The 24,670-nt window shown below is 37.9% G+C and overlaps 2 protein-coding genes across 4 annotated transcripts in view; one reads left to right on the forward strand and one right to left on the reverse strand.

The window, feature by feature from the left end:
- Window positions 1–24,670, forward strand: part of LOC128986638 (UDP-GalNAc:beta-1,3-N-acetylgalactosaminyltransferase 2-like) — a 41,391-nt gene that overhangs the window by 9,679 nt on the left and 7,042 nt on the right. Inside the window, exons 8-10 of one of the 3 annotated variants that reach the window (XM_054407102.1) lie at window positions 281–522; window positions 12,051–12,182; window positions 14,322–14,445. Coding sequence is in view for 1 of the 3 variants with exons in the window: in XM_054407107.1 (XP_054263082.1) it covers window positions 489–522 (34 nt within the window). In the remaining 2 variants the exon portion in view is untranslated. Of the gene's footprint in view, window positions 1–280; window positions 523–12,050; window positions 12,183–14,321; window positions 14,446–24,670 lie in introns of those variants that run through there. The other 2 variants (XM_054407104.1, XM_054407107.1) reach the window with 2 other exon arrangements.
- Window positions 291–24,506, reverse strand: LOC128986637 (ABC transporter G family member 23-like). The gene is made up of 16 exons (XM_054407101.1): window positions 24,375–24,506; window positions 23,338–23,450; window positions 14,328–14,460; window positions 13,816–13,979; window positions 13,252–13,359; window positions 12,657–12,750; window positions 12,040–12,174; window positions 11,383–11,504; window positions 6,349–6,553; window positions 5,213–5,396; window positions 4,479–4,594; window positions 3,171–3,241; window positions 2,650–2,738; window positions 1,664–1,840; window positions 972–1,058; window positions 291–513 (listed from the first exon to the last, which is right to left on the reverse strand). Exons 1-16 carry the CDS (start codon window positions 24,417–24,419, stop codon window positions 296–298), a joined length of 2,061 nt encoding a protein of 686 aa, XP_054263076.1. The 5' UTR covers window positions 24,420–24,506; the 3' UTR covers window positions 291–295.

The following is a 24,670-nucleotide window of genomic DNA, read 5'->3' on the forward strand; positions in this document are numbered from 1 at the left end:
ATTTTTTAGTTTTTAAACATAACTTAGTCACTTTCTTTATATAAATGAAATTATTAGGGCTTTTGAAGAAAATTTAAAAAGTTTAACGAGAGAAGATAGATTTAAACCTTGTTTTGTAATGTGCATAAAAAAATACAATAGGCAGTTAAGAAGTTGACTTAGTTAAAAGTAGGCTAGCTTCTGTAACTATAAGTCTGTTCATTGTTTGAGTTGGAGCTTACATTTTTTATGAGTTCTTTAGTTTTGGCATACAGACTAAACAATTTTTATTATTTTATAGTACAAGAATAAAATTTCAATGAGCTTGGCTTCTCTTGGCAGACAAGATGTTGGCTATCATCATGACTACGATGGTTGCCAAATTGTATCGAAACGCAGAAAACACTCTGGGATTATCCAAACCCCAGCCTCGGATGGAGACGCTGCGGAAAGCCTCGACTGCGATTGTCAGGGGAGAGTAGTCAACAAGGAACTTGAGTGCAGGAACCATGCCTTCTATTGGCCATATCATTCCTATAACAAGTAAGCTGTGCAACTTAGATACTCTAAAATGTAAAAGAATATTTGTTATATTAAAAAGGATTTGGTTTAGTTAGGAATTCATTAAGAAAGACAGGACGGATACAAAAATCAACATGAGGAATGAGTTTATGGCAGTTGATCTACATTAAAAGTTAACAACAAATCGATATTTTGCCCATTACTGGACTTCAGTTGTAAGTAATAAAATGGCAATGGCAGTTTTTAAAACTGATGTTCTTAGAGTTGTCAGTTGCTTACCTTAGGCCTATGTTACTTGCCAACACAAAACTTAAAAAAAAAATCATTAAGTACTAAAACTTAATAAATAGAGTAGTAGTTCATTAGTTGATCTGTTGTTAATCAGGAGGTATTTATATCATGATTCAAAAAATTTAATAAATCCAAAATTACTAAAATTTTTAAAAATTAATACACGTATACAGCTTTACCTGAGGTGAGAAAAAGTGTCATAATTGTTCCCACTGTTGTGTTCGTGAGGTGGTTCTCCTTCTTTATAATAGAAGCCAGAAAAATACCTGTAGAAAAGTAGCCATGTATTATCAAAGGGAAAAAATCTTTTGAAATCTCTCATGAACCAAACAGTCACTGAGGAAAATTTTGTTATGATTTAACATTACTTTATAGCCTATGTTTTAAATTAATACTTACAAAATAATAAGGTAAAACAACAAAAACAGTATCCATAAAGAATTTTAATGTTGACAGACTTGATATATTTTGACAAGCTTATATGTCTTTTGCCTAGTCCATTATTTACTGTTTTTGTTTACGCTTGTAACTCTATCAAATATTGCTCCATTTAATTTGATAAAAAAAGTGTGTCTAAAATCAGCAATTTCGCCATCCAGCTCCGACTAAAAATTAACAAAACATCGTTCAATAATCTTTGAAAAGGAAAAGGTAACTTCGTTTTAAAACTGGTTAAGGAGATAGGAAGTATAGACAACTAACCTGAAATAGTCCCAGGAAGTTTAAAGAACACAAAAAACACATTTAAACTGATATGGCAGTTACAGTTCTTTATCCTCAATACAATAATCATAACATATTTTGCAATAAAAGTAGCACAGAACAAAGAATTCATGTTTTAGTCTCTTCCATCCCTTAAATGGTTACTAACCATATAACATCCCCTGGAGTTCTGCCAATATGACAAGGAAAGATGCCAACAGTATGTTGCCTCGCATAAAGTTGTGAATGTTGGTGTAAATGATCACCATCAACACACAGTTCTGCACCAGCAACACCAACAGTTGGATCACTGTGTGTGCTAGATTCATCTCCAGCTTGGTTACACCTGCAAAACTTTCAGAATTGTACCGGTTATCTTTAATTTTAATTTTCCACGTCAGTTTTTGTTTTTGAGCTTGTGATAGGATTTATTTGATAAAAAATACATCTTTATTCGTTATTGTTATACATATTCTTAGAATCAGTATTAGAGTATATTCAGGTGAAACTTGATTTAGAAAGGAATGAGTTATTGCAGTTAGCAATGAAATGTTCTGTGTATACCAAACAATCGAACATATGCGTGAGCCCTGCTATACTAAACTAACTCGGACTAAACCCTGTTCAGATTAGCATGAATTCAGAAAAAGCGGATTTTATTAATGATTGATTGTTGCACAAAAGGTTTTTGGCCACAACCACGAGAGATATTTATGATGTTGCAGAAATCACAGGAGACGATAGCAATGTTGCTTGAACATTTAAGTGTATTAAAAGCTTCCCTTTTGTTCGCGGTGATATAGCCTATCTAACTTCCACAAAGTTTGCAGTAATATTACTACAGTACCTTTGTCAACATTTGTGGTATCATTGCCAGGTTCTCCACTAATGGCAGCAACATTAATTTTGTTGATCCTTGTGATATTGCTTTTTTGACGTTAACAATATCATCACTTAATTCAAAGAAATTTCTGGCAACATCCCCGATTTTTGCAGCAACATTCGTTGACATTAGGAAAATCATAAAGCTAGAATCTTCAACGTCTGCACATCTATATCACTAACTTTGGCATTATTGCTAGCTTTGGCAAAGTTTGTGGTTCTTGGTAATGTGACCTTATTTGTAACAAAATTGCCAGCCACAGCAGTACTTACCAGAAACAAGGCTTCGCTGAAAAACTCCTGTATTCTTTTCCGATGCTACTGCTGTAGACGTGTATGAAGTAGCCATGAAAAACACCAACCTGTGAAAGAGTCATATTAGACCTATTCTTCTCTCTGTATTATGAAGTAGCCCATTACTAGTCACCTGAGATCTGAGATGGTGAATTTAATCCGTGGTTGTGTAGATATCATCAAAATGTTTCCGTCAACCACAGCTAAATTGTAAAAATCTCCCACAATCGTGGGAAAAACATGAATGTCTCCTGAGGTCTAGGAGTAATCTTGAACATCTTATTGGATTACAGATACTTCATAATAGTCTTTTACAATGCAGCAATTTTTAAATTTTTGATCTTACATTTGTTGAAGGCGCTTTTAAAATATGGTGTGTGTCCCGAAGTGAAGCCCCCAAGCTGAAGTTCCCGGTGGCCGCTGTGTCCTCTGTTAAGGAAATATAGCCCTGACTTTATAAAGTAATTACAAGTGTAGCAGTTAAACTGATATTTACTTACGGAATTAAGAAACCTGGCAGAGCATTTTGAACAAAGTCTATAGAGTCGGCTCCATAAACTTCTACTGGTTCCTGGAAAGTTTTTGTTGTTTGAACTTATGTATTTTTAGATTGACCAAAAATAAATTTAGCCTAATTGAGAATATCAAACTTTGTTGTTGGGTAATAATTGTGTGGTTGGTAACAAAGGAAATGTTCATAGATAATTTCACCACAGATACAATAAGGAGAGCTTACATCAAAGTAGGTAATAGTTTGACCTCAAAACATGTCACTTTCAAGATTAGTAATGAGAAATAAATAAGTAGAATTGATTATCAAACCTTTTGTCCAACTACTATCTATTTCGGTTGGTATGACTATACGGGTATCAGATCAGTACATCGAGACAACTTTTTCCCTTGCTCTGAATGTTGTAACTGCTTAACACACAGTTGGTAAACTCCTAATGTAAACCTATTATCTTGGTTTTCCAAATATACAATTTTAAAACTCACTGGCAATGTACAGTTAAAAAAAAAACAATAGTTAGCCTAAATCTAAAATGCTCAACAAGAGACACTGCAAGCTATTTTAAAACTTATTTACAAGGGCCGTTCAAAAAGTAACAGACGTATTGCATTAGCACTTCTTGGGGTGGAGCTATCACCACCATCTTAGCATCAGAGCATTCTTCTGTCTTACTCAGCCTTCACTCTTCACTCATTTAAAACATCACAATAAATTTGAAAAAAAATTCAATTGGCTTATGCCAACCCATCAACGAAAATGGTGTGTGGAGAATCAGAACAAAAAAAGAATTAAGGGAAATCTATATAGACCCAGACATAATAGCACAAATAAAAAGTAGGAGACTGAGTCATTTGAAGAGAAGAGAAGAAGATGGTGTCAAAAAATCTCCCTCGGGGAATATGACCAATGACGACCTTGACTAAGATGGCAGGACCAGGTGCGAAGAGACATAGGGAATTTAAGAGCAGAGACAGAATGGATGGAAGACAGAGAGAGGTGGCGACTGGTTGTTGGCGAGGCAAAACACCTACTGAGGTTTGAGTGGCCACATAGGTAAGGTTATGATTTTTCCCCAACAAAAATATGATAACCGAGTGCACCGCACCTTACAACTGGTGGGATTTGCAACAACACTAATTATGACACTACTGCAGATGAAGTACAAGAGCTGTGATGCGGATGCTACTGTTTGTATACTGAGTGTGAGAACTTTCCGATGCTAAGGTGGCAATTATGGCCTTTCTGCAGATGTGAAACCTCTGTTACTTTCTGAAGAGCCCTTGTTACCGGGACTTACCCTGACTAAACTTTGATAAGCCGCTGTCTTGTAGCCACAACCTTTAATTAGTTGTGTCTGTACATCATTGAACGTCTCCTCCACCGCTGATACCACCTGCCTTGCTTTAATTTTCTCTGAAGTCAAACACATTTATTAAGCGATGAATGAACAAAACATACTCCCTTATGGATTTTTATCCTTTTAGATCAGCTAAGACAGTTCTAGATTACGTTTTTATCTGGATTATGGGGGGGGGGGTTGTTGTTGGGGGGCTTGTTCTTTAATCATTTATTGTTGCTTAATTATCTTTTTAAAAACATGAACTAGAAATAATGATCTTTTATCAACTGTTGTTTCACCTCTGGTGTTATGAAGAGTAACGAACAATTTGTAAAATCTGCCCTAAAATTAAAGAGGAACATTCAGTCTTCTCATATATATTTGATAATTTATTTATTGATGTTATTTATTTTTAAGAAATTAAATACATTTGTAATGTCGAGCTTTCACAATAGTAAACATCTCAAACTTTGGTATAGAATAAAAGGTAGAGATTCTAATCAAGAAATTGTGTAATTTTCATCTCTTGATCCAATTTTACAGCCCCAGATAAGGAAAAAATACATATAAGTATGATGAACCTTATATGCATTGTTATATGAGAATCCTTGGACCTGAGAGTCATTTAGAGCCTCGTTGGTTGGTGGATCTTAGAAGTTAGAGAAAAAGAAATATAAGTATGAAGCTGTTACCTGTCATATCCATTGTGACTTGGATCTGAGAGTCGTTCAGAGTCTCGTTGGTCGGTGGATCTTGGAAGGAACTAGAGAAGATATCGTTCAGGGCCGAGGTGTAGTTATGACTGAAGTAGAGAACGGCTAGCGAGTGACCTCTTTCCACTGCTCTCATGCCAGTTTCTAGATCTGCATACTCACTCTGACAAGACAGAACAGAAATGTATAGTGGTTTGTTCAATTTTGAGTATGTTGTTTCAATAGTCTCGTCATTTTGAGATTTTACAATACAGGTCTCTAAACGTGAAAGATATTGAATTTACTACCGTTTAAGTCGTTTCTAATTCAAGTTCTGTTAGTCAAAAAATGAATCATATTTTTGAGATTTTTCTATTACTAGGTCTCTAAAATAAATTACTGTGTGTCATTCTTTTATGTACAGTTTGCGGAAAAAGTTGTATAAAGCTGATTACCTTCAGACCAATGGCACAATTGACTGAATACAATAAGCATCAATTAGAGGGGAGATTCAGTAAAAAAATCCTAAGAATCTCGCCAAAAAATTGTGTTAGTTGATAGTTAAAGAATATAAAATCCTTTCAAATCAGGAAAATTTGTTACAGCTTCAAACATTGATAAATACAGCTTTTTGAAACTATTTGCACAAATTTTTAACTGATCCAAGCTAGTGTATACACTAACACAGTCAGTGTTGTACCCAGCTTTGGCAGGCCACGGTACAAATATTAGGTTGGGCCCCCCTCCCCTTGAAGTATATGTTTGGTGGGGCCTGGGCCCCAGTAAAATTGTCCGGAAAAACCAGTCTTAGTACGGCCCTGAACACAATTAGCACCTTGTAAACCATTTCCCAACAATTTATGAATTGAAAAATTAAAAATTTCATTCAGCTACAGTGTCTGCAAAACATTTGATAATCTAAATTTACAAACTTTTATAAGGTTACAAGAAAATTATTCCTCCCAATGAAAAAAGTTAATAAAACTTTTAAACATTGAAATGATACAACGATTATGTACAAGATCATATCCTGCATTTTCTTCTCCCAATATTACCCATGAAATCATTCAACACAAAGAAATATATATATTCGGAAAAGTAAATCTTGTATGAAAAAGTTAATTTAGTATTCATACCACAATAAAGCCTTTATCCTTCATCAGTTGTTCGAAAGCGCAGCTGATTTTGTAGTCAGTACTACAATTTGGTTCTGTACTTATGTGATTTGCGCAAAAATCCTCTGGAACTAAGGCAATGTGCAAGCCTCGAAGATTGTTGGTGTGCAACATGCAGAATAAGAAAGACATCATTCCGGGAAGAAGAAGAATGTATATCAACAACCTGTAAATTACTGTTAAAATTATTCCTCAAACTATTTTCTGCACTGTTCTGAGTTTTTGAAGCCTGAACGTGTTCAATTCGGTTCGTCAATTTTATGTGAGCCAAGCCAAAATGTTATCTGGTAGCGTGAAAATTCCATCAGACAAGCCACCGAAACTGGACCCAGCTGTCCTGGTCATAATTCTTTTAATGAATGGTCCTGGCTAATGAAACAGCTGATTAGTCAGTAACAAAGTAAGCCATCACACTCCATTCTACACTCATCCTTAATTCATATTTAGGTTGAAAGACTCACTAGTCAAGTCCCCATTGTAATTGATGATGATAATAAAAAAAAAATAAAAAAATTGGGTTATACGCAAAGTTATCTTTTCATCCAATGTAAAAATTTGAAGCAAATACATGGTGCTATCTGTAGTATCCAATAGTCAACGATTCAACCCAATACACTAGTACCCTCTGGTGAGATGGTCCTGAACTTCATCTATTTTCTTGGATTCAAATAATTTTTACATTGGATGAGAAGTCTACTTTGTGTATAGGCAATGCTATAACCCAATTTTTTTTAAATATTATTATTACTAATATTATTATAATTCAAAGTTTATGATATTTAAACAATAGTACTTGGGGAACCGAGCCTTGCTCGGTTGTGTTAATTGGATTTAACCGTTAAAATAATATCGTAAACAGACATTCTATAATTTACGAAAAATCACAAACCATAGACGTTTCCCCATGAGGCCAGTGTTAAATTTATAAATTGTCCATTATGAGTTGTGTGGCGAAATACAAATTTTCCTGAGGTAGTGGCTGGTTCCAATCAGGTTTTTGGAGCAAAATAATAATCTAACAAAAACCACTAAGTGGTAACACTTTCCCCGCCAAGTCAGCAATCCAAAAAAGATAATAAATCATTACTTTTTCCGCCAAGAAAAACAATGTAATGTATGTAAGTTTGGCAATTTGGCGGCAGACTTTTGCATGGTTTTTTTTATTGAAGTTACGTTCGTGGATAATTTCACAAATCAACTTCTCTAATTAATTAGTCCAACTAAGTATAATAATTTCGAGGTAATCAATAAATATAAAACCATCACTATTACGAGTTTATGAAATGTGGCACAAATAAGGTCAAATTTTGTAAAATAATCTCTCACCTAGCAATGTACTAATGGGAGAGATACTTGCTCAATGAAACTAGTTTTATGGTATTTTTTAAAGTGATCGAGCAAAAGTCTGCCGCCAAGTTGCCAAACTTACATACATTACATTGTTTTTCTTGGCGGAAAAAGTAATGATTTATTATCTTTTTTGGATTGCTGACTTGGCGGGGAAAGTGTTACCACTTAGTGGTTTTTGTTAGATTTGATTTATTTTTGTAGAAAAGTAACAGTGAAAATAAAAGTCCTCTTTTCTCTGATATATAGACCATGGCACAAGTACATCTCATTCAATTTCAATAATATTGTTTGTGTAGAATAAATTCTACATTTTTGATCTTATCTGCTTTAAACCGATTAAAAAATTTTTGACACACGTACCAAAATTACTATTTAACAAACCCCCTGAGCTTAAACTCAGTTTCAAATTTCATCAATGGTCATCTTGAACAACATAAAATGCGTTGGTGTTACATAAGTGTTCTGATAATTAAACCCGTATATCTAAAGACTAGTGTAAATTGAGCCCTTATTAGAGAAGTAAAAATTTAATCAAACAGATTAGGTTTGTTAGAAATAGCATAAGGCAAAACAAATATTGAAAAACTCATTTATCCTAAATTTACATATCACTTTTTAATTGCTTGTTTAACCTACGTAGAGCGATTTTCCCGATTGTTTGATTTGTTCTAGTGTATCAAAACATAAAACAAACCTTAGTACTAGTACTAAGTTTCAAGTTTTTAGGTTTCTTATGTTTTGATAAGTAGTATTAAACTGTTAAAAATGACGAGCTGCTGTACCAGTGTACCATCGGTACACTGCATTTCTCAATGGAAAGTATCGGTGAATATCACTGCTCTAGGTAATTTTATATAGTAAGTAGTAAAAAACACTCGGTATACCTAAAAAAACTTTATAAAAGTTTTAAAATAATTTTTCAGCTGTTCTTATGAATTTCTCTAACAAACATTTAAATTAATTGAGATTTAATCGCAGCTGGTTCTTCTTTTGTTTTGATTTTAATCCCATGTTATTTAAATGGGCCAAAATCGTACTTTGAGGGCTTGCCAAGGGTTTATGGGTCAACGCTTGAGACCCTCAAAAGGCACATCTACACGTTAAGGGCTTTCAAACAACAAAAAAAAAACATTAAAATTGAGCCAGTGGTTTGGGCTGTGGGTCCGTCAACATTCAAAGAGAAGGAGGAGAAGGAGGAGGAGAAGGAGAACACGGAAAATTTGTGAATTTTCAAACTAGTTTTTCTTGGCTCAAACACAACCGTTTTTTAAATTCTTTTTTTTATTTTGTTGAAAATGAGTGCCCCTATCCAGTAGATGAATAATTATTTTAATAGCTTTTGTTTCTTCAGATCTATAGACGAGTAAAAAAGCCACTTTGTCACGTCATGTATATATACACTGCAGCAGCTGTGTAACTAGTTTTATGGTATTTTTTAAAGTGATCGAGCAAAAGTCTGCCGCCAAGTTGCCAAACTTACATACATTACATTGTTTTTCTTGGCGGAAAAAGTAATGATTTATTATCTTTTTTGGATTGCTGACTTGGCGGGGAAAGTGTTACCACGTAGTGGTTTTTTGTTAGATTTTATTTATTTTTGTAGAAAATTAACAGTTAAAATAAAAATCCTTGCATAAACAAAACAAATTTTGAAAACTCATCTATCCTAAATTTACATATCACTTTTTATTTGCTTGTCATACGTAGAGTGATTTCCCGATTGTTTTATTTGTTTTAGTGTATCAAAACATAAAACAAACCTAAGTTTCAAGTTCATAGGTTTCATATGTTTTAATAAGTAGTATTAAACTGTTAAAAATGACGAGCTGCTGTACCAGCATTTTTCAATGGAACGTATCGGGGCATATCACTGCTCTAAGTAATTTTGTATAGTAAGTAGTTCAAATCATTCGGTACTAGTGTACCTGTTGCTCAAATTCGAGCAATTGCGAAGCATTACAGGCGACTCAAAGATTATGGAAATACTCACGATCTACACAACAGTTAGATATACAGTAATCAAAATCTTTTGTAAATATCTTATCTTTTTTCAAAAAGTTGATCTTGTTTTTAGCGAATTTCCCATATAGGAAATAAGCTATTTTAGTATTTTTAGTGAAAAAAAAAACATTATTTCTATTTCTTTTACTTGGTTGTGTTCTATGGCTTTTTCTATGTTTCCATTGTTTGCAAATCGGTTATTTAAATTATTGCTCAAGAAATGTAGCACAGAGTTAATTCAGTTTTATTTTTAGCCTATATCAAACTGTCCAAGATTTCTCGCTCTTTTCCATTTTAATAATTACACCAACCCAAGTTTCGTCTACAGATGCAATATGCCAAAGAATATCACCTATGTACAATCTCTGAGAAGTGCTAGAAAGAGCAGAACCCAACCCATAAAATAGATATAAAAGAAATAATTTTAACATTTACTGTGATATTAGGATTTTTCACCGATTTGGTAATAGAACGTTACATTGCAAAACATGACATGATGCAGAAGAAATCAGAAAAAGTCATTGCAAATACTTCATTTTGACAAATTTAGTAAATCACAATTTAAATATTAACAGCTGTTCATTAAAAAGTAGTGTAAAATTACGCATATGGTCGTAATGTAAACAAATCTGAAGAGGGAACTTTAAATGCCTCTGGGGCAGAGCCCCAAGGGAATTTAGGCTACCTCGTTTCTCTTTTGATGGGTCATCTATAGACCAAGACCTTTCTTTAGAGACCCCTACCAAGTTTCTACGCCCAGCCGTTCTCTGAAATTAGCTGTGACAAAAACCCGTTTTTCTCCCATAAGAATAACATGGGATGGGAATTTATATGCCACTGGGGCAGAGCCCCAAGGGAATTTACCACATTTCTCTTTTGATGGCTCATCTACAGACCAAGTCCTTTCTTTAGACACATCTACCGAGTTTCTCCGCCCAGCCGTTCTCTCAAAATAGCTATGACAAAGAAAAACAGTTTCAAATTAATATATAGATACCTGAAAAAAATACTTTATAAAAGTTTTAAAATAATTTTCAGCTGTTCCTATGAATTTCTCCAACATTTAAATTAAATGAGATTTAATCGCAGCTGGTCCTTCTTTTGTTTTTATTTTAATCCCATGTTATTTAAATGGGCCAAAATCGTACTTTGAGGGCTTGCCAAGGGTTTATGGGTCAACGCACCGACTTGAGACCCTCAAAAGGCACATCTACACGTTAAGGGCTTTCAAACAACATAAAAAAAATTAAAATTGAGCCAGTGGTTTGGGCTGTAGGTCCGTCAACATTTAAGGAGAAGAAGGAGAACACGGAAAATTTGTGAATTTTCAAACTAGTTTTTCTGGCTCAATCACAACCGTTTTTTAAATTCTTTTTTTTTATTTTGTTAAGAATGAGTGCCCCTATCCAGTAGATGAATAATTATTTTAATAGCTTTTGTTTCTTCAGAGCTATAGACGAGTAAAAAAGCCACTTTGTCACGTTATGTATATATTCACTGCAGCAGCTGTGTACCGCTGGGGGACTTGGCGGGGCGGAACGCTGCCGCGTTCCTTAATTTCAAAATTTAGTCAAACTCCTTCTTCTGGATTTTGAGATATATATTACAAACACACATAGCTTGTATTAGAGTATAGGATCATACCATGCATTCCTTTTCATCCAGTAAAAGTTCTTCATCGTCTGCGCACACAGCCTATTGAAGTTACAAAAGTAGTTTTTTCTTGTGAAGTTTGGAAGTTGTGCTGTCTTTGATTTTGGAAATACCTAAAGAAACCAATTACACAATATTCTAATTTCTAATGTGTGATAAAACTTGTTGATACTTGTTTTTATCTGCAAATCAGTTTATTCTTATTTTTAAGAGTGGGAAACGAGCTGGTCTAGTGGTTAGGGCACGGGACTTTGGTCTCTGAGGCTGCGGGTTCAAATCCCGCCAAATCACCAATGGATTTTATCTAAGTGATAAAGCCGCAACCCCAAGGTCTAACTTGAAGTTATGTGCTAAACAATCCCAGGCTCGTGCCTAGCGTCCTAGGACAAAAAAAATTTAGAGTACAGTTTCAAACTCTAGTAAAAGAAGTTAGAGGTTTTAAAATTACTACTAATGTTATGAACAATTATTTTTTGAGCAATAAAATCTTATTAACAAAACTGGCCTCAATAGAAAACAGAAAGGTCTCTTAGTGAGAAAATTAATAACTTAAGTTTTGTATTAACCCGTTTATTTATTGTGCTTAATCTACTCGTTATCGTTTTAGTCATAGAACCAATAATAATGCAGATAAACATAAAACTTCACCTTTTTTACAGGGGATTCCATTTGGTGTTGACTCAGTATAAGAAACACATCCTCCAATGAAGAGCTTTTGAACTCTTGGAGAAGTTTTTCTGGAGGACTTTCAGCCAGTAATACTCCACCCCTCATCAATCCGATCTATAAAGGTAGAATTAGTTAATTAAAGTAATTATATTATTTTACCTACGACCGGTTTTTAAAGTAGCCATTTCAGTTTATTTTTCGAATTGAAAAGATTCACATTACGGCATTGTTTACTTACTTAACAGCATTGTTGTACCCCAACCCAGTAGATTTAAAAAATATATATACCTAGGAACTTATACTAACCACTAAATTATGCCTAGACACACAAAGAAAAATAGGAGGTTAAATTTAAAAAAAAATATCATACACGATTAATATAACAACTTCTGAGCAAGCTCATACAAAAAACTTTCTTCCACATCGATAGAATCTCTCTTATGATTGGGTAGATATTTTTCCCTCTAACATATTTATAATATGTACTTTTCCTCAATAACTAGTTCACTATCTATTATTCCAATTAGAATACAGTCATTCATATTTTTCATTACTCATTAATTAAATTTAATAATTTTCAAACCAGGTCCACTCACCTGGTGGGATTTTCTTGCTTCTTCAATGTAATGTGTTGTGATTAGAATTGTCTTGTTTTGTTCTTCTGCTGCCCTCAAGAAATATTTCCACAGACTAAAATGCTACAAAGCATTAGAACTTCACATGAACCTCAATCCTCATTCTTTCTTTTTTACATTACCTTTCCAGCAACAACTATTAATCATGACATTCAAATCGAGTCCAGTCAGAAAAATAAACTTGATTGCCTTAAAAAGCATTTTATTATGTTTCAGTAACGTAATAAAATCATCCAAATTATTTCATTAAATTTATCAGGGACAAGACCATTTTGCAAATTATATATAAAAATTGTATTATCTGTTTTAAACATTCAAAACGTGAATTAAGATTGTTTACAATGCAGTTTTGTGAGGAAAATGAAATCTGAAAAATCTCTTATGAATAAAAAATTTATTGGGTTTTAAAATATGCTCATCTATAAAAAAAATACATAAATCCATCCCAGAAACGGTTAACTTTAATCTCCCATAGCTTACAGAACAAAAGTCAATTCGGATATTTTAGGAATTGAAAGCCGTACTATAATTTTTATTAAGAGGGAAGTCATCATACCTGCATCTTGTCACAGGATCAAGTCCTACTGTTGGTTCATCTAATATTAATAAATCTGGGTCGTGAATTAGTGCCACTAGTAGTGATACTCTTCTTAGCTGTCCTCCACTGTAAGATATATAGATTAGAAAATATAGATAAGACATTTTTAAGATACATACTATATAAGAGACATGGACAACAGTAGTTTTGATATCAGGCTAACAAACTTAACCAAAACAAAAATCAGGCTAAGTTCAAGCTAACCAAATCACAACGATCGCCTCCAACTGGGTCTGCTCATATTACGGTAGGCTGATTCGGCACCGAGACGTCGCATAACTATTCGGTAATCCAATCCCCAAGCATAGGCGTCCCATGACCAGCTTTTCTGGGGGGCACGCACAACATATCAGCACTATGAAGTCTAAAAATTAGCTGTAATTGTAGTTCTCGTCTAGAAGGGTAGTTGTAAGTTGTCATTAATACCTTGTACAATTGTAGTTTATGTTTTAAAAGAGATTGCCATTTCACCGTCTAATAAGTTTCATAATTCAAAATAGGAAGAGAAGTCAATTGTATTACCTTAGGGATGTAATGTAGCAATCGTAGAACTGCCCCAATGACAGATCAACTAGGTTCAGGAGAAGTTTAGCTCTTTGATCCACTTCATCACAATCCATTTCGTAAATTTTTCCGAAGTAATGCAACACTTCAGAAATTGTGAACTTCTCCATCAATGCAGTTTCCTTTTCACAAATCCACATTGTGTAATTATATCATTGTTGAGTCATTGAAAATGTTAATCGTACTTTATAATATTATCTTCATAATTGTACACATTTGGTTAAGAATGTAACACAAAATATAAGAAGTAATGTTCAAGTTTGGTAATTTTGTGAATTTAAAACCTGTGGAATAGGTTGAACAGAAGTATAAGAGGTAAAATACAGAAGAAACCAAATGTAAGCCTGACATTCAAAACGAAAATCATCTGTGTATGCCTACCTGGTCTCCTTTTGAAAACCAGTTTATTAGTGTTTTGGTTTTTTTTTCATCATGTTAATTTCAAATTTGTTTTTTTCTCCCAGAAATACCTGTGGCATGTAGCCGATCTGCTTCTGGTGTTGACATTTAACAAAGATAGTTCCGGCATGCAAAGTTGTGATGCCTGTGATACAGTTAAGCAAGGTAGTCTTGCCACAGCCACTGGGACCCAGCAATCCGTAACTAAAAAAAGAACCATCAACACTTGTAATTGATACTGTTTTGCTACCTTTATGTAAACTTTTGTATGGGTGTATTGCAGTTTTTAAATAAATTAAATAAAATCAAACATTTCAGATCCAAAAATTTGATATCTATAAATACAAGTTTGTAACTTTGATACACATACCGTGCTTGTTAAAATACAGGGAATGACAATAAATGTCTTTACTCAACCCCGTTTACATGGAGTATAGGTCAGCCATTTATCATTCGGTTTTTTTTTTTTTTGTCCTAGGACGCTAGGCACGAGCCTGGGATTGTTTTTCACATTACTTCAGGCTAGACCTAGTGGTTGCGGCATTATCACTTAGATAAAATCCATTGGTGACTTGGCGGGGATCGAACCCAGGACCTCAGGAACTGAAGTTCCGCGCTCTAACCACTACGCCAGCTCGCTCCCCATTATCATTCAGTTAGGTCTGAGTAATTTTTATCAACAGTTTATCCCTGATTTTATTTAGGACGATTTTATTTTTATGTTTTGTTTAGTTCAAATGAATAGTTTTTGTGTAGGTATTATCATGCTTTCAAGCGAATGCATTTCAAATATTATACTATAAAGACTAACACGTTATGATTATGTTGAATCTAGGAATGGTATTGTTTCCATCTATAACATTGTCCACTAGAGATGGGAAATAACGTTACTTTGCATTAATAGTAAGGAACATTCCTCAGCTTTTCGGTAACAGGTGAAATAATCCTGTTATTTTGTCACCTATTACTTCCTCTTTCAGTACGTTTCAGCCGGTCGTTCTCTTGCAATCACAGGGTTATTTTTTTAAATTTTACTTCATTTTACAAGTCTATTGTGCTTTTATTTCCCCCTGCGGTTTCGGGGTTAGAATAGAACCGCAGCCTTCCCGGGCTTGTCGTAAGAGGCGACTAAAAGGGTGACCGACGCTCTCACTGGGAGTCCTTGGGAGTGCCCCTGTTGTGTTTGCAGGGGTTGATGTGTGCTCTGCACTGCCGATGGGTATTCTCAGTGAGTCGTGAGAAACCAGCCACTTCAGTCCTTGGTCAGGGAGTGCGGCATGGATGTAGAGGTCAGGCTCTACATTGTGACGGGTGACCCCCGGCACGTCAGGTATCCGGTGCTGGGAAAACGGAGGTTGGGCCTCGGGGAACTGGGGTAGGGGCGCTGTCCCCGAGGGTATACCCGTTCCTGACTATTCCGGGCCGCCCCTTGCCGCACGATGCGCTGGTAAACACAAGATGGCTTTTATAACAAATACCCTGAACACATCTTTAATAAGTAGCTCGATGAGCAAGAAAAGAAGTCGGAAGTAGAGCGAGACCCTTTTGGGCGAAGCTCCAAGGTCCAGAGCAGAGATCGCCAACATTGAAAGGCGTGAAGACGTCCCCTCCACCTGCATCTTTCAGGTGTACAAAGGACTTGACTTTGGGATCTCCCTTTGACAAGTGGAGAAGGAAACGGTGGACCACCCTCTAAGTCTGGTGAAGGGTTGCCGGAGGAATCCCTAACAGCAGCGTTAGATTTGGAAGTGTCGGGAATGGTACTTCTGCGTCAGCAATATCTCGACGCAGAAAATGACATTGAAAACCGGCTTCGAAACATGGAGCAGACCATAAAGGCAATGCTTGAAACCTTTAAGACGCAGAGAGGAGTTAACCAAGTGGTTAAAAAGTGGTATGGCTAAGCTCAAGGACGACCTTGGTTTTGTCTTCGCCTGCCGGCTGGTGAGCAAGGCGGCCATGGAAAGGATCGCCGAGAAGGTGGTGTCCCTACCTGACGACAATGCGCGACCTTCCAAGAAACGCAGGAGGCCTACATCAGAAAGCCCTCCAAAAAGAGAAGAGGTTGTTCAGACAGCAAAGCCTAAAGTTAAGGTCAAGGCGACCCAGACTTCTAGGTCCTTCTCTGACGTAGTTGCCGCTCCAGCGAAACCTCAACAGCCACAGCAACCTGCAACACCCATTGAGGGTAGCTTCCGAAAAGGGTCAGTCGTAGAAACACCATCTGGGACTGTGTGGGAAAAGCGCCTTACGAAAAAGGAGAAGAGGAAATTGAGGCACGCGGAAGTCGGCTCCAAGACATATGTGGCAGTGAGGGCGCAGTCGACCGGCGTGGCCCAAGCTGTGCCTGGCTCGGCACTCGCTAAAAAGTCGCGGCCCAAAAAGCCCAGGACTGAGGCAATTTTGGTCAAGCCTTTGGAGGGAAGATCATTCGCCGAAGTCTTGGGTGTTATCAAGGCCAAGGCTAAGCCAGAGCAAACCGACACGGTTGTACGGTCGATTAGACAAACCCGGGACGGGGACGTCCTCCTCGAACTGGGTAAGTCTAAAGATAAAGCCGCCTTTGCTGCCGAACTAAAGGCAGCTGTGGAAGGTCAGGGCACCGTTCGTGCTCTCGAACCCAAGACATCCGTCGAGGTTCGGGATATGGATTGTGTGTCAACGGAGGATGACGTCATTGATGCCCTAAAAAAAGCTGTCCCGGTGTGGCTCACGAATCCAAACCGGAGTCAACAGCGGATGGCGGTCGCTGAAATGGCAGACGCAAACGCCAGTAAGGTTTTGGCACTCCAGCATTTGAGGGTTGGATGGGTTAATTGCAGGTTGAGACGGAGGGTGGAAGTAACGAGGTGTTTTAAATGCCTTGATTTCGGCCATTCCTCCCGAAACTGCAAAGGGCCCGACCGAGGCAAGAACTGCCTTCGATGCGGGGAGGTGGGTCACACTCGTAGGGACTGTAAAGTTGAGACCTGTTTCCTCTGTAAGGAGAAAGGCCTCAGTGATAAAAACGCTAAACATATAGCTGGGTCTGGGCAGTGCAGTGCATTTAAAGGCGCACTACAACAAGCAAAAGCCCAACCACGAAGATAAGGATCCTCCAGTGCAATGTAGATCGATCCAGGACGGCTGACGCGCTTCTCAGTCAGCTTGCCCTCGAACACGGTGTTGACGCGCTCTTGGTCAGCAAACAGTACCAGTACCGGGACAGGGACCCATCTCTTTGGTTTCCCGATACACTTGGTACTGCTGCGTTCTGGGTTCGTAATACAGCTAAAGTGCAGGTAAGGAGTCACGCGAAGGGCCGAGGATTCGTTTGGGTCCGGTGCGGGGATGTCACTTACTTTAGTGTATACCTCACCCCCAACGAGGCTATCCGTGACTTTCGTGGAAAGATAGACCGCCTGGAAGAGAGCGTGCGCGATACCGCCGGGCACGTTGTCGTGGCGGGGGATTTCAATGCTAGGGCTGTCGAGTGGGGAATGACTCTCACTAATTCCCGGGGGAAGTACATCCTGGACTTTGCTGCCAGGGCTGGACTTGTTGTCATAAACGAGGGCAACACGCCAACTTTCCAGCGTCCCGGAATGAGGGGAACGATCCCAGACATCACGCTTGCATCTGAGTCCCTCTTGCCGAGGGTACGAGCCTGGAGAGTCCTAGAGGATTATACGGCCAGTGACCACCAGTACATCATTTTTGATGTCATGGATAGTCATCAGAGACAAGCTACCGTGTCTCGGCAGGTGCCCGTTCAGTGGAACACCAAAAAGCTGGACGTGGCCAAATTCACTGAAGTCATACTACGGGGAGAGCCAGTGGTACCTGCTGCATCTGGCGTGGCTCACGCAGAGACATCAGTTACATCATTGATGAGGCTGATAGTCTCGGCCTGCAAAGAGTCAATGCCTTGCAGGAGATCCCGGTGCGATAAGCGACCTGTGTACTGGTGGACAACCGAGATCGCAGAACTACGATGGGCAGCATTGAGAGCCAGACGTCTTGCTACCAGGGCCAGAGAACCTGAAGATAGACGTCTTAAGTCTGACGCTTACAAGGTGGCTAGGAAGTCTCTTCGCCGGGCCATTAACCGGAGCAAACGCAGTTGCTGGGAGAAATTAAGGGACGATGTCGATTCCGATCCGTGGGGCCTTGGTTACAAGATAGTAACCAAGAAGCTTGGCACCCGCTCTCCACCTTCCGTTATGGACGGGGCCTCTATGGAGAGGATCGTAAAGTCCCTTTTCCCGACTCACACACTGCGCCCATTGCGGGAGTTTGGAAGGGTGGACGACGTACCGCTTTTCAGTCTCGAGGAGTTGGAGGCGGCCGTTCTGTCCCTGAAGAACAACAAGGCTCCTGGACCGGATGGGGTACCTGGTGAGGCCCTGAAGAAAGTCTTTTCAATAAACCCACAAATCCTTTTGAGCACGTACAATGCCTGTCTGGCCGAGGGGAAGTTTCCCTTCTGCTGGAAAACAGCTAGGCTTGTGCTCGTGGGGAAGGGAAAAGGAAACCCAGACCTACCCTCCTCTTACAGACCTCTCTGTATGTTGGACACTGCTGGGAAAGTCTTGGAAAAGTTGATCCGTTCCCGACTGAATTCAGCCGTGGTTGCTGCAGGGAATCTATCCCCTCGTCAGTACGGCTTCAGGAAGGGACGGTCAACGGTTGACGCTATTGAGGAGGTAAAGCGAGCCGTAATGAGAGCTGAGGAGTTTAACAACTATTCTCGTCGGGTTGTGCTGCTTGTAACACTTGATGTGCGAAACGCATTTAATTCCGCGAGGTGGTGCGATATGCTCGACGCACTGGAGAACACTTTCCACGTCCCGGCATACCTCATGCGCATGATAGAGGACTACCTCTGGTACCGCCTCATCATTTACGACACTACAGAAGGCTCCAGGACGATGGATGTAACTTCTGGTGCTGCTCAAGGATCCATACTTGGCCCGGACCTCTGGAACGTCGCCTACGACAGCCTCTTGAGATCCGAGATGCCTGAGGAAACTGTCCTAGTTGGGTATGCAGATGACGTTGCGGCTTTAATAGCTGCACGTAGCATTGAGCTTGCCCAGCTGAAACTAAATCGAGTCATGCGAACCATTAACGCATGGATGGCAGAACATGGTCTCTCGCTCGCTCTGAGCAAAACTGAGATTGTGATTCTGACTAAAAAGAGGATTGACACCATCGTGCCTTTGATGGTGGGGAACGTTGAAGTCCAAACCACTCGTGCCGCAAAGTACCTTGGGGTCATGGTGGACAGCAAGCTCAGCTGGCGAGACCAGATCACCCGTACGGCGGACAAGGCCGCTAAAATGGTTTCTTCCCTTAGTCGGTTAATGGCCAATGCCAGAGGTCCACGGTCCAGCCGCAGAAGGCTGTTGATGTCTGCGGTCCAGTCCGTGCTCCTGTACGGTGCGGAAGTCTGGGCAGACGCTCTCAATAAGGAGGTATATAGGATGCGGCTCGCACGAGTGCAGCGTCAGGCAGCACTAAGGGTAGCATCTGCCTATCGAACAGTGTCCGAACCCGCCGTCCTGGTGAATGCTGGAGTCATCCCCGTCAAACTTTTGGCGGCGGAGAGGAAGGCAATTTATCAGCGCCGTGGGGAGGACCAGGCAAGAATTGAGGAACACACCCGGACCTTCCAGCTGTGGCAGGAGAGCTGGGAACAGGAGACAAGGGGGCTCTGGACCAGGTGACTGATACAACAGGTCCAACCTTGGGTTAATCGGCGGTGCAGAGAGGTGAACTTCTACCTCACCCAATTTCTGACGGGTCACGGCTTTTTCCGGTCGTACTTGTTCAGGATGGGTAAAGCCGTGTCACCCGATTGCATATACTGCCCAGGCATTCCCGATTACGTGGAACACACTTTCTTCCACTGCCAGCATTGGGAAAGGCCCCGCCTAGAGGCTCAACAGTTCGTAGGACTGCTGTCGGTGGACACGGTCATACCGATGATGATGGAGGGTGAGGACAATTGGACCTGTGTGTCACTTTACATCCAGGGTGTTCTCCGCGCCAAGAAGCTTGACCTCGACCGGGATGCGGTGTAGGTCAAAAAATAAATAATGCCAGAAACGGTGCGAGCCCTGTGGGCTTAGGTCACATGTTGGCCTGACTTGAAGTAATGTGACAAACAATTCCAGGTCTGTGTCCAACAGAGTAGAGGGGGTTTTTTAGTGAGTAGTCTGTGATAAACTCAGGAGTTTCACACTACAGGCTGGCTACCTGTGTGCGTAAAAGCATTTTCCCTCCTCACCCTAAAAAAAAAAAAAAAAAAAAAAAAAAAAATTGTGCCTTTATTGTCATGTTATATATTGGTCATGGGAATGAAAATAGAGTTAAATTATTATGTGCGAGACTTTTAATAAGGTTTTCAGCATCAAGTTATCTTTTAAATATATTGCTACTAGCTGTACCCGCGGGCTTTGCCCCGTTTAACTTCTTAATTTTCAAGATGAGCTCGTTCGCATGGCTCAATCACTTCCTGGTTGAAGTTTGTTCGCTACGCTCACTCACCTTTAGGTTGGAGCTCGTTCGATGCGCTCACTTGCCTTCAGATTAGCTCGTTCGCTACGCTAACTCGCCTCCAGGTTGAAGTTCGTTCGCTACGCTCACTCACCTTTTGGTTGCAAATTAGCTGTTGTCATAAATGTAAAAGAAATAATAGTGCTGCACCCTGTTGGTAATCCTTGTAACTTTAATGCTGTTGAACATCATAGAACAGAACCAACTTGTTTAGTTGAAACAGCTGTTAAGATTCAATAATTCCATTTCTCATAAGGTTAACATGGGAAGCTCCAGAGCCACTGGGGCGGAGCCCGAAAGGATTTTTGAAATAAGAATATGCCTATATGTTAATCGGGAATGTGAGCTATCATCATGCCAAATTTCAGCCCAATCCGACCAGTATTTTTTGCGTTCACTTGTCACAAACATACATCCATACATCCATACATCCATACATCCAAACTTTCTCATTTATAATATTAGTAGGATTTATTCTAAACCGAAACCGATCCTTAAATTAGATACATTAGTTTAACAAAACAGTAGGATTCCTAGCCCTTAACTGCAAAGATTTATCATAACTAAATAAATAGGCTCATATAAAAAAAGGCTTGTCTATTATGTATCTAATAAATAAGGATCTTTTAAAATAGGATGACACGGTCAGCGTTATTTCACTCACTCATCCTAACAGTTCAAAAGTAATATGAATCTTAGTAAACTATTACCTAGTGCTCGCTATTAATTAATAGGATTACACGATCAGCGTTATTTTACTTGCTCGTTCTAACAATGAAATGAAATGAAATGTGTTTATTGTCTTGTGAATTTATACAAATTATTGACAATGTCCGAAAAACTGCTAAAACTAGCATAGTCAGTTAATGAATACAATATACAATATTTACAAGAATACTACACACAAGGAGACATGTTACAATACATACTTTAATATTACAACCAAATAATCTTATTGTTCAGAAAAATGCAAGGCATTTAGAATAATAAAAGTTATTAAACCCCATAACCAACTAAATCCAACAGTAATTTGATAAATTTGCTAGCTCTACTTAAAAATTAATAAAAGGCATTTCAAAAAAATCTTTTAGAGAATAAAAAGGGTTGTTCAAAAGCCATTTGTAGAATTTAGATTTAAAAGTTTTATTAGGATATTTTGTTATTAAATGTATTAGCTTGTTGTATATTTTTAGTGAGATTACAATATGACTTTTAAGAGTTTTAGACAGTCTAAAAAAATCTATGGTAGCAACGTTTTTATATCTTGTATTATGAACATGAGAATTTTGTTTGATAAGGTTGGGATTTTGTAGAATATATGATACAGAGTCAAATATATAAATGTTAATTACTGTTGGAATTTGTAGCTGAATGAACAGGGGTTTACAGTGTTCCTGTTGGGGTTCACAAGATATGATTCTAACTAACTTCTTTTGTAAGACTAAAATTTCCTCTATCCTACTGCAATTTCCGTAAAAGATAATATTGTATCTGAAAATGGATTGGAAATAAGCAAAGTAGGCTGTTTTAATATAATTTTGATCTATACAATGTATTAGTTTAGTTATAAGACAAATTACCCTTGAAAGCTTAGAACTTATGTAATCTATATGATCTCCCCAAGAAAGGGTCTTATCCAGATAAATACCAAGAAATTTAACATTGTCTACATAACCATCCAACATATTTGATTCACAGGGTCTAAGGCTAAAAACAATTTTTTGAGTTTTATCTTTGTTTAAGAGGAAGCTATTTGATTCAAACCAAATAGAAGCTTCATTGATTGAGTTTTGAGCTAACTCTTGAAGTTGTTTAAGATCAGGATTAATATTTAAAAATGTTGTATCATCTGCATACAAATAAGTTTTACTGGTTATACATTCTGGGAGGTCGTTAATACAAATTAAAAATAATAGAGGACCTAGAACAGGTCCCTGAGGCACGCCATATTTCATTTTTAATTCTTGGGACCATTCTCCATCAATATTGACTTTTTGTATTCTATTGTTTAAGTATGATTTGAAAAAAGAAAGTGGAGATCCGTTGATACCATAAAAACTTAATTTCATTATTAGGTCATCATGGTCGACACAATCGAAAGCCCTACTCAGGTCGCAGAAAGTGGCCTGAGCAAGTGACTTCCTCTCAAAGACCATTAGTACCTCATTAATCAATTTATCTATTGCGTCTGATGTACACTTGCCCTTTCTAAATCCAAATTGTGATACACTTAAAAAGTTGTTTCTTTCAAAAAAAGAATTCAGCTGGTCAAAAACCATGATTTCAAACAATTTTGATACTACAGGAATGATTGATATTGGGCGATAACTTTCTGGAATATCTTTTTTACCTTTTTTAAAAATGGGACAGACTCTGGTGACCTTTAATTCAGATGACACAAAAATAATAGGGTGTTCTCAGTAACCTATTACACTGGTAATAGGTTACTCTTCAGTAATAGTATTATTTATCCTATTACGTTAAATAACGCCCACCTATTGTGCACAATGCAGATGTGGGGCAGTGATAAATATGACTCACATTGTTCCTTGCTGGACAGTCATGTTCAAGCCTTGGAACACTGCTGTGGAGTCGTATCTCATGAAGGCATCACGGATCTCAATGGCACTGTTACCACTGACAGGTGTTGTTGTCTGGACAAAAAGTACATTTCAAACTCATATTTTATAGTGATTTGCAACAAAACTGACTTGATTGTCTGGGTAGCTGAGTTGGAGTGCCTTAAGATCTACAGGGTGCTGGATCGATCCTTAGTGATGTTGATCCTCAACCTAGATGTCATTTGTGACATTATCAGTGATGCCACGATTAATGTTAATGATACTTTTCTTCAAGGTCGATGTTGTTCAGTAACAATACAAGGGTTTAGAGAGTTCTGTTTACTACTTACAACATCGCAATTGCTAATGGCGTTAAAACACTCTTGCAAATATAAACCCCTCTATTAAGTGTCTTGTGCACAGGTTGCACTGTTAATACCTCAGTAACCAATAGGCCCTTGGAAAAATTATATCCAGTGTACCAAATTGTTTGTCTTTCATTTTTATTTAAAGAGTTTTTGAAAACTTGAATTACTAACAAAAGTATTGGACGAACAATCATAACATATTTACAGCAGTAGAGTCATGCCATTAATATTACTGTACATGAAAAAAATTACAAGAATAAAATCGTCTTAAAATTACATTTTCTACCAGAATACATCATGAAATACAGGGTGTTCCATAAGAAAAATCAAAGTTTTTTGACTTGACTATAATTTTTTAAATAAAAAATCCAAGGCACTTACCATTTAACTTTTTATGATATCCCTTATGGTTTTTGAATAAAACGGCTGGCACACTTATATCAATCACCCTGTATATGCGACAGACATCCCTCTAGATCACTGCAGAGAATTCAGGGTCTTTACATCGACCGTTATGAATATATAGGCTATTTAATAACATAGGGGCACCGACGCAATCGCCGTCGCATCTATGGGTATAAACTAACTCAAGCCCTGTTAATGTTATACTTACTTTGTTTTGGTTCTAATTCTACATTCACTCACTCACATTTGAAGAAGTCTCCCAGGTTTTCCGCATGATCGTTTCAAACATGTTTTACTTTTTACATAGAATTTTTCACAGCTGTAAAAACCCAATCGTACAAGAAAGTTGTACAATTTTATTTAGAACTATTCACATTCAATGTTGGACACAATATTAAAGACAACTGTGTCATCTAAAATTAATTACCATAGCTTATTATCTCTTGTACAACTGAGCTAACAATCGTGTACATTATTTGTGACTGTGTTGTTAGTTAAGAATTACACATTTTCAAAATTGAGCTTTGTAAGAAATTGTTT

Source organism: Macrosteles quadrilineatus, unplaced genomic scaffold (assembly GCF_028750875.1).
Source record: "Macrosteles quadrilineatus isolate MER2022 unplaced genomic scaffold, UCM_ALF_1.0 Scaffold_2__2_contigs__length_208266976, whole genome shotgun sequence".
In the NCBI taxonomy this organism is placed as follows: Eukaryota; Metazoa; Arthropoda; class Insecta; order Hemiptera; family Cicadellidae; genus Macrosteles; species Macrosteles quadrilineatus.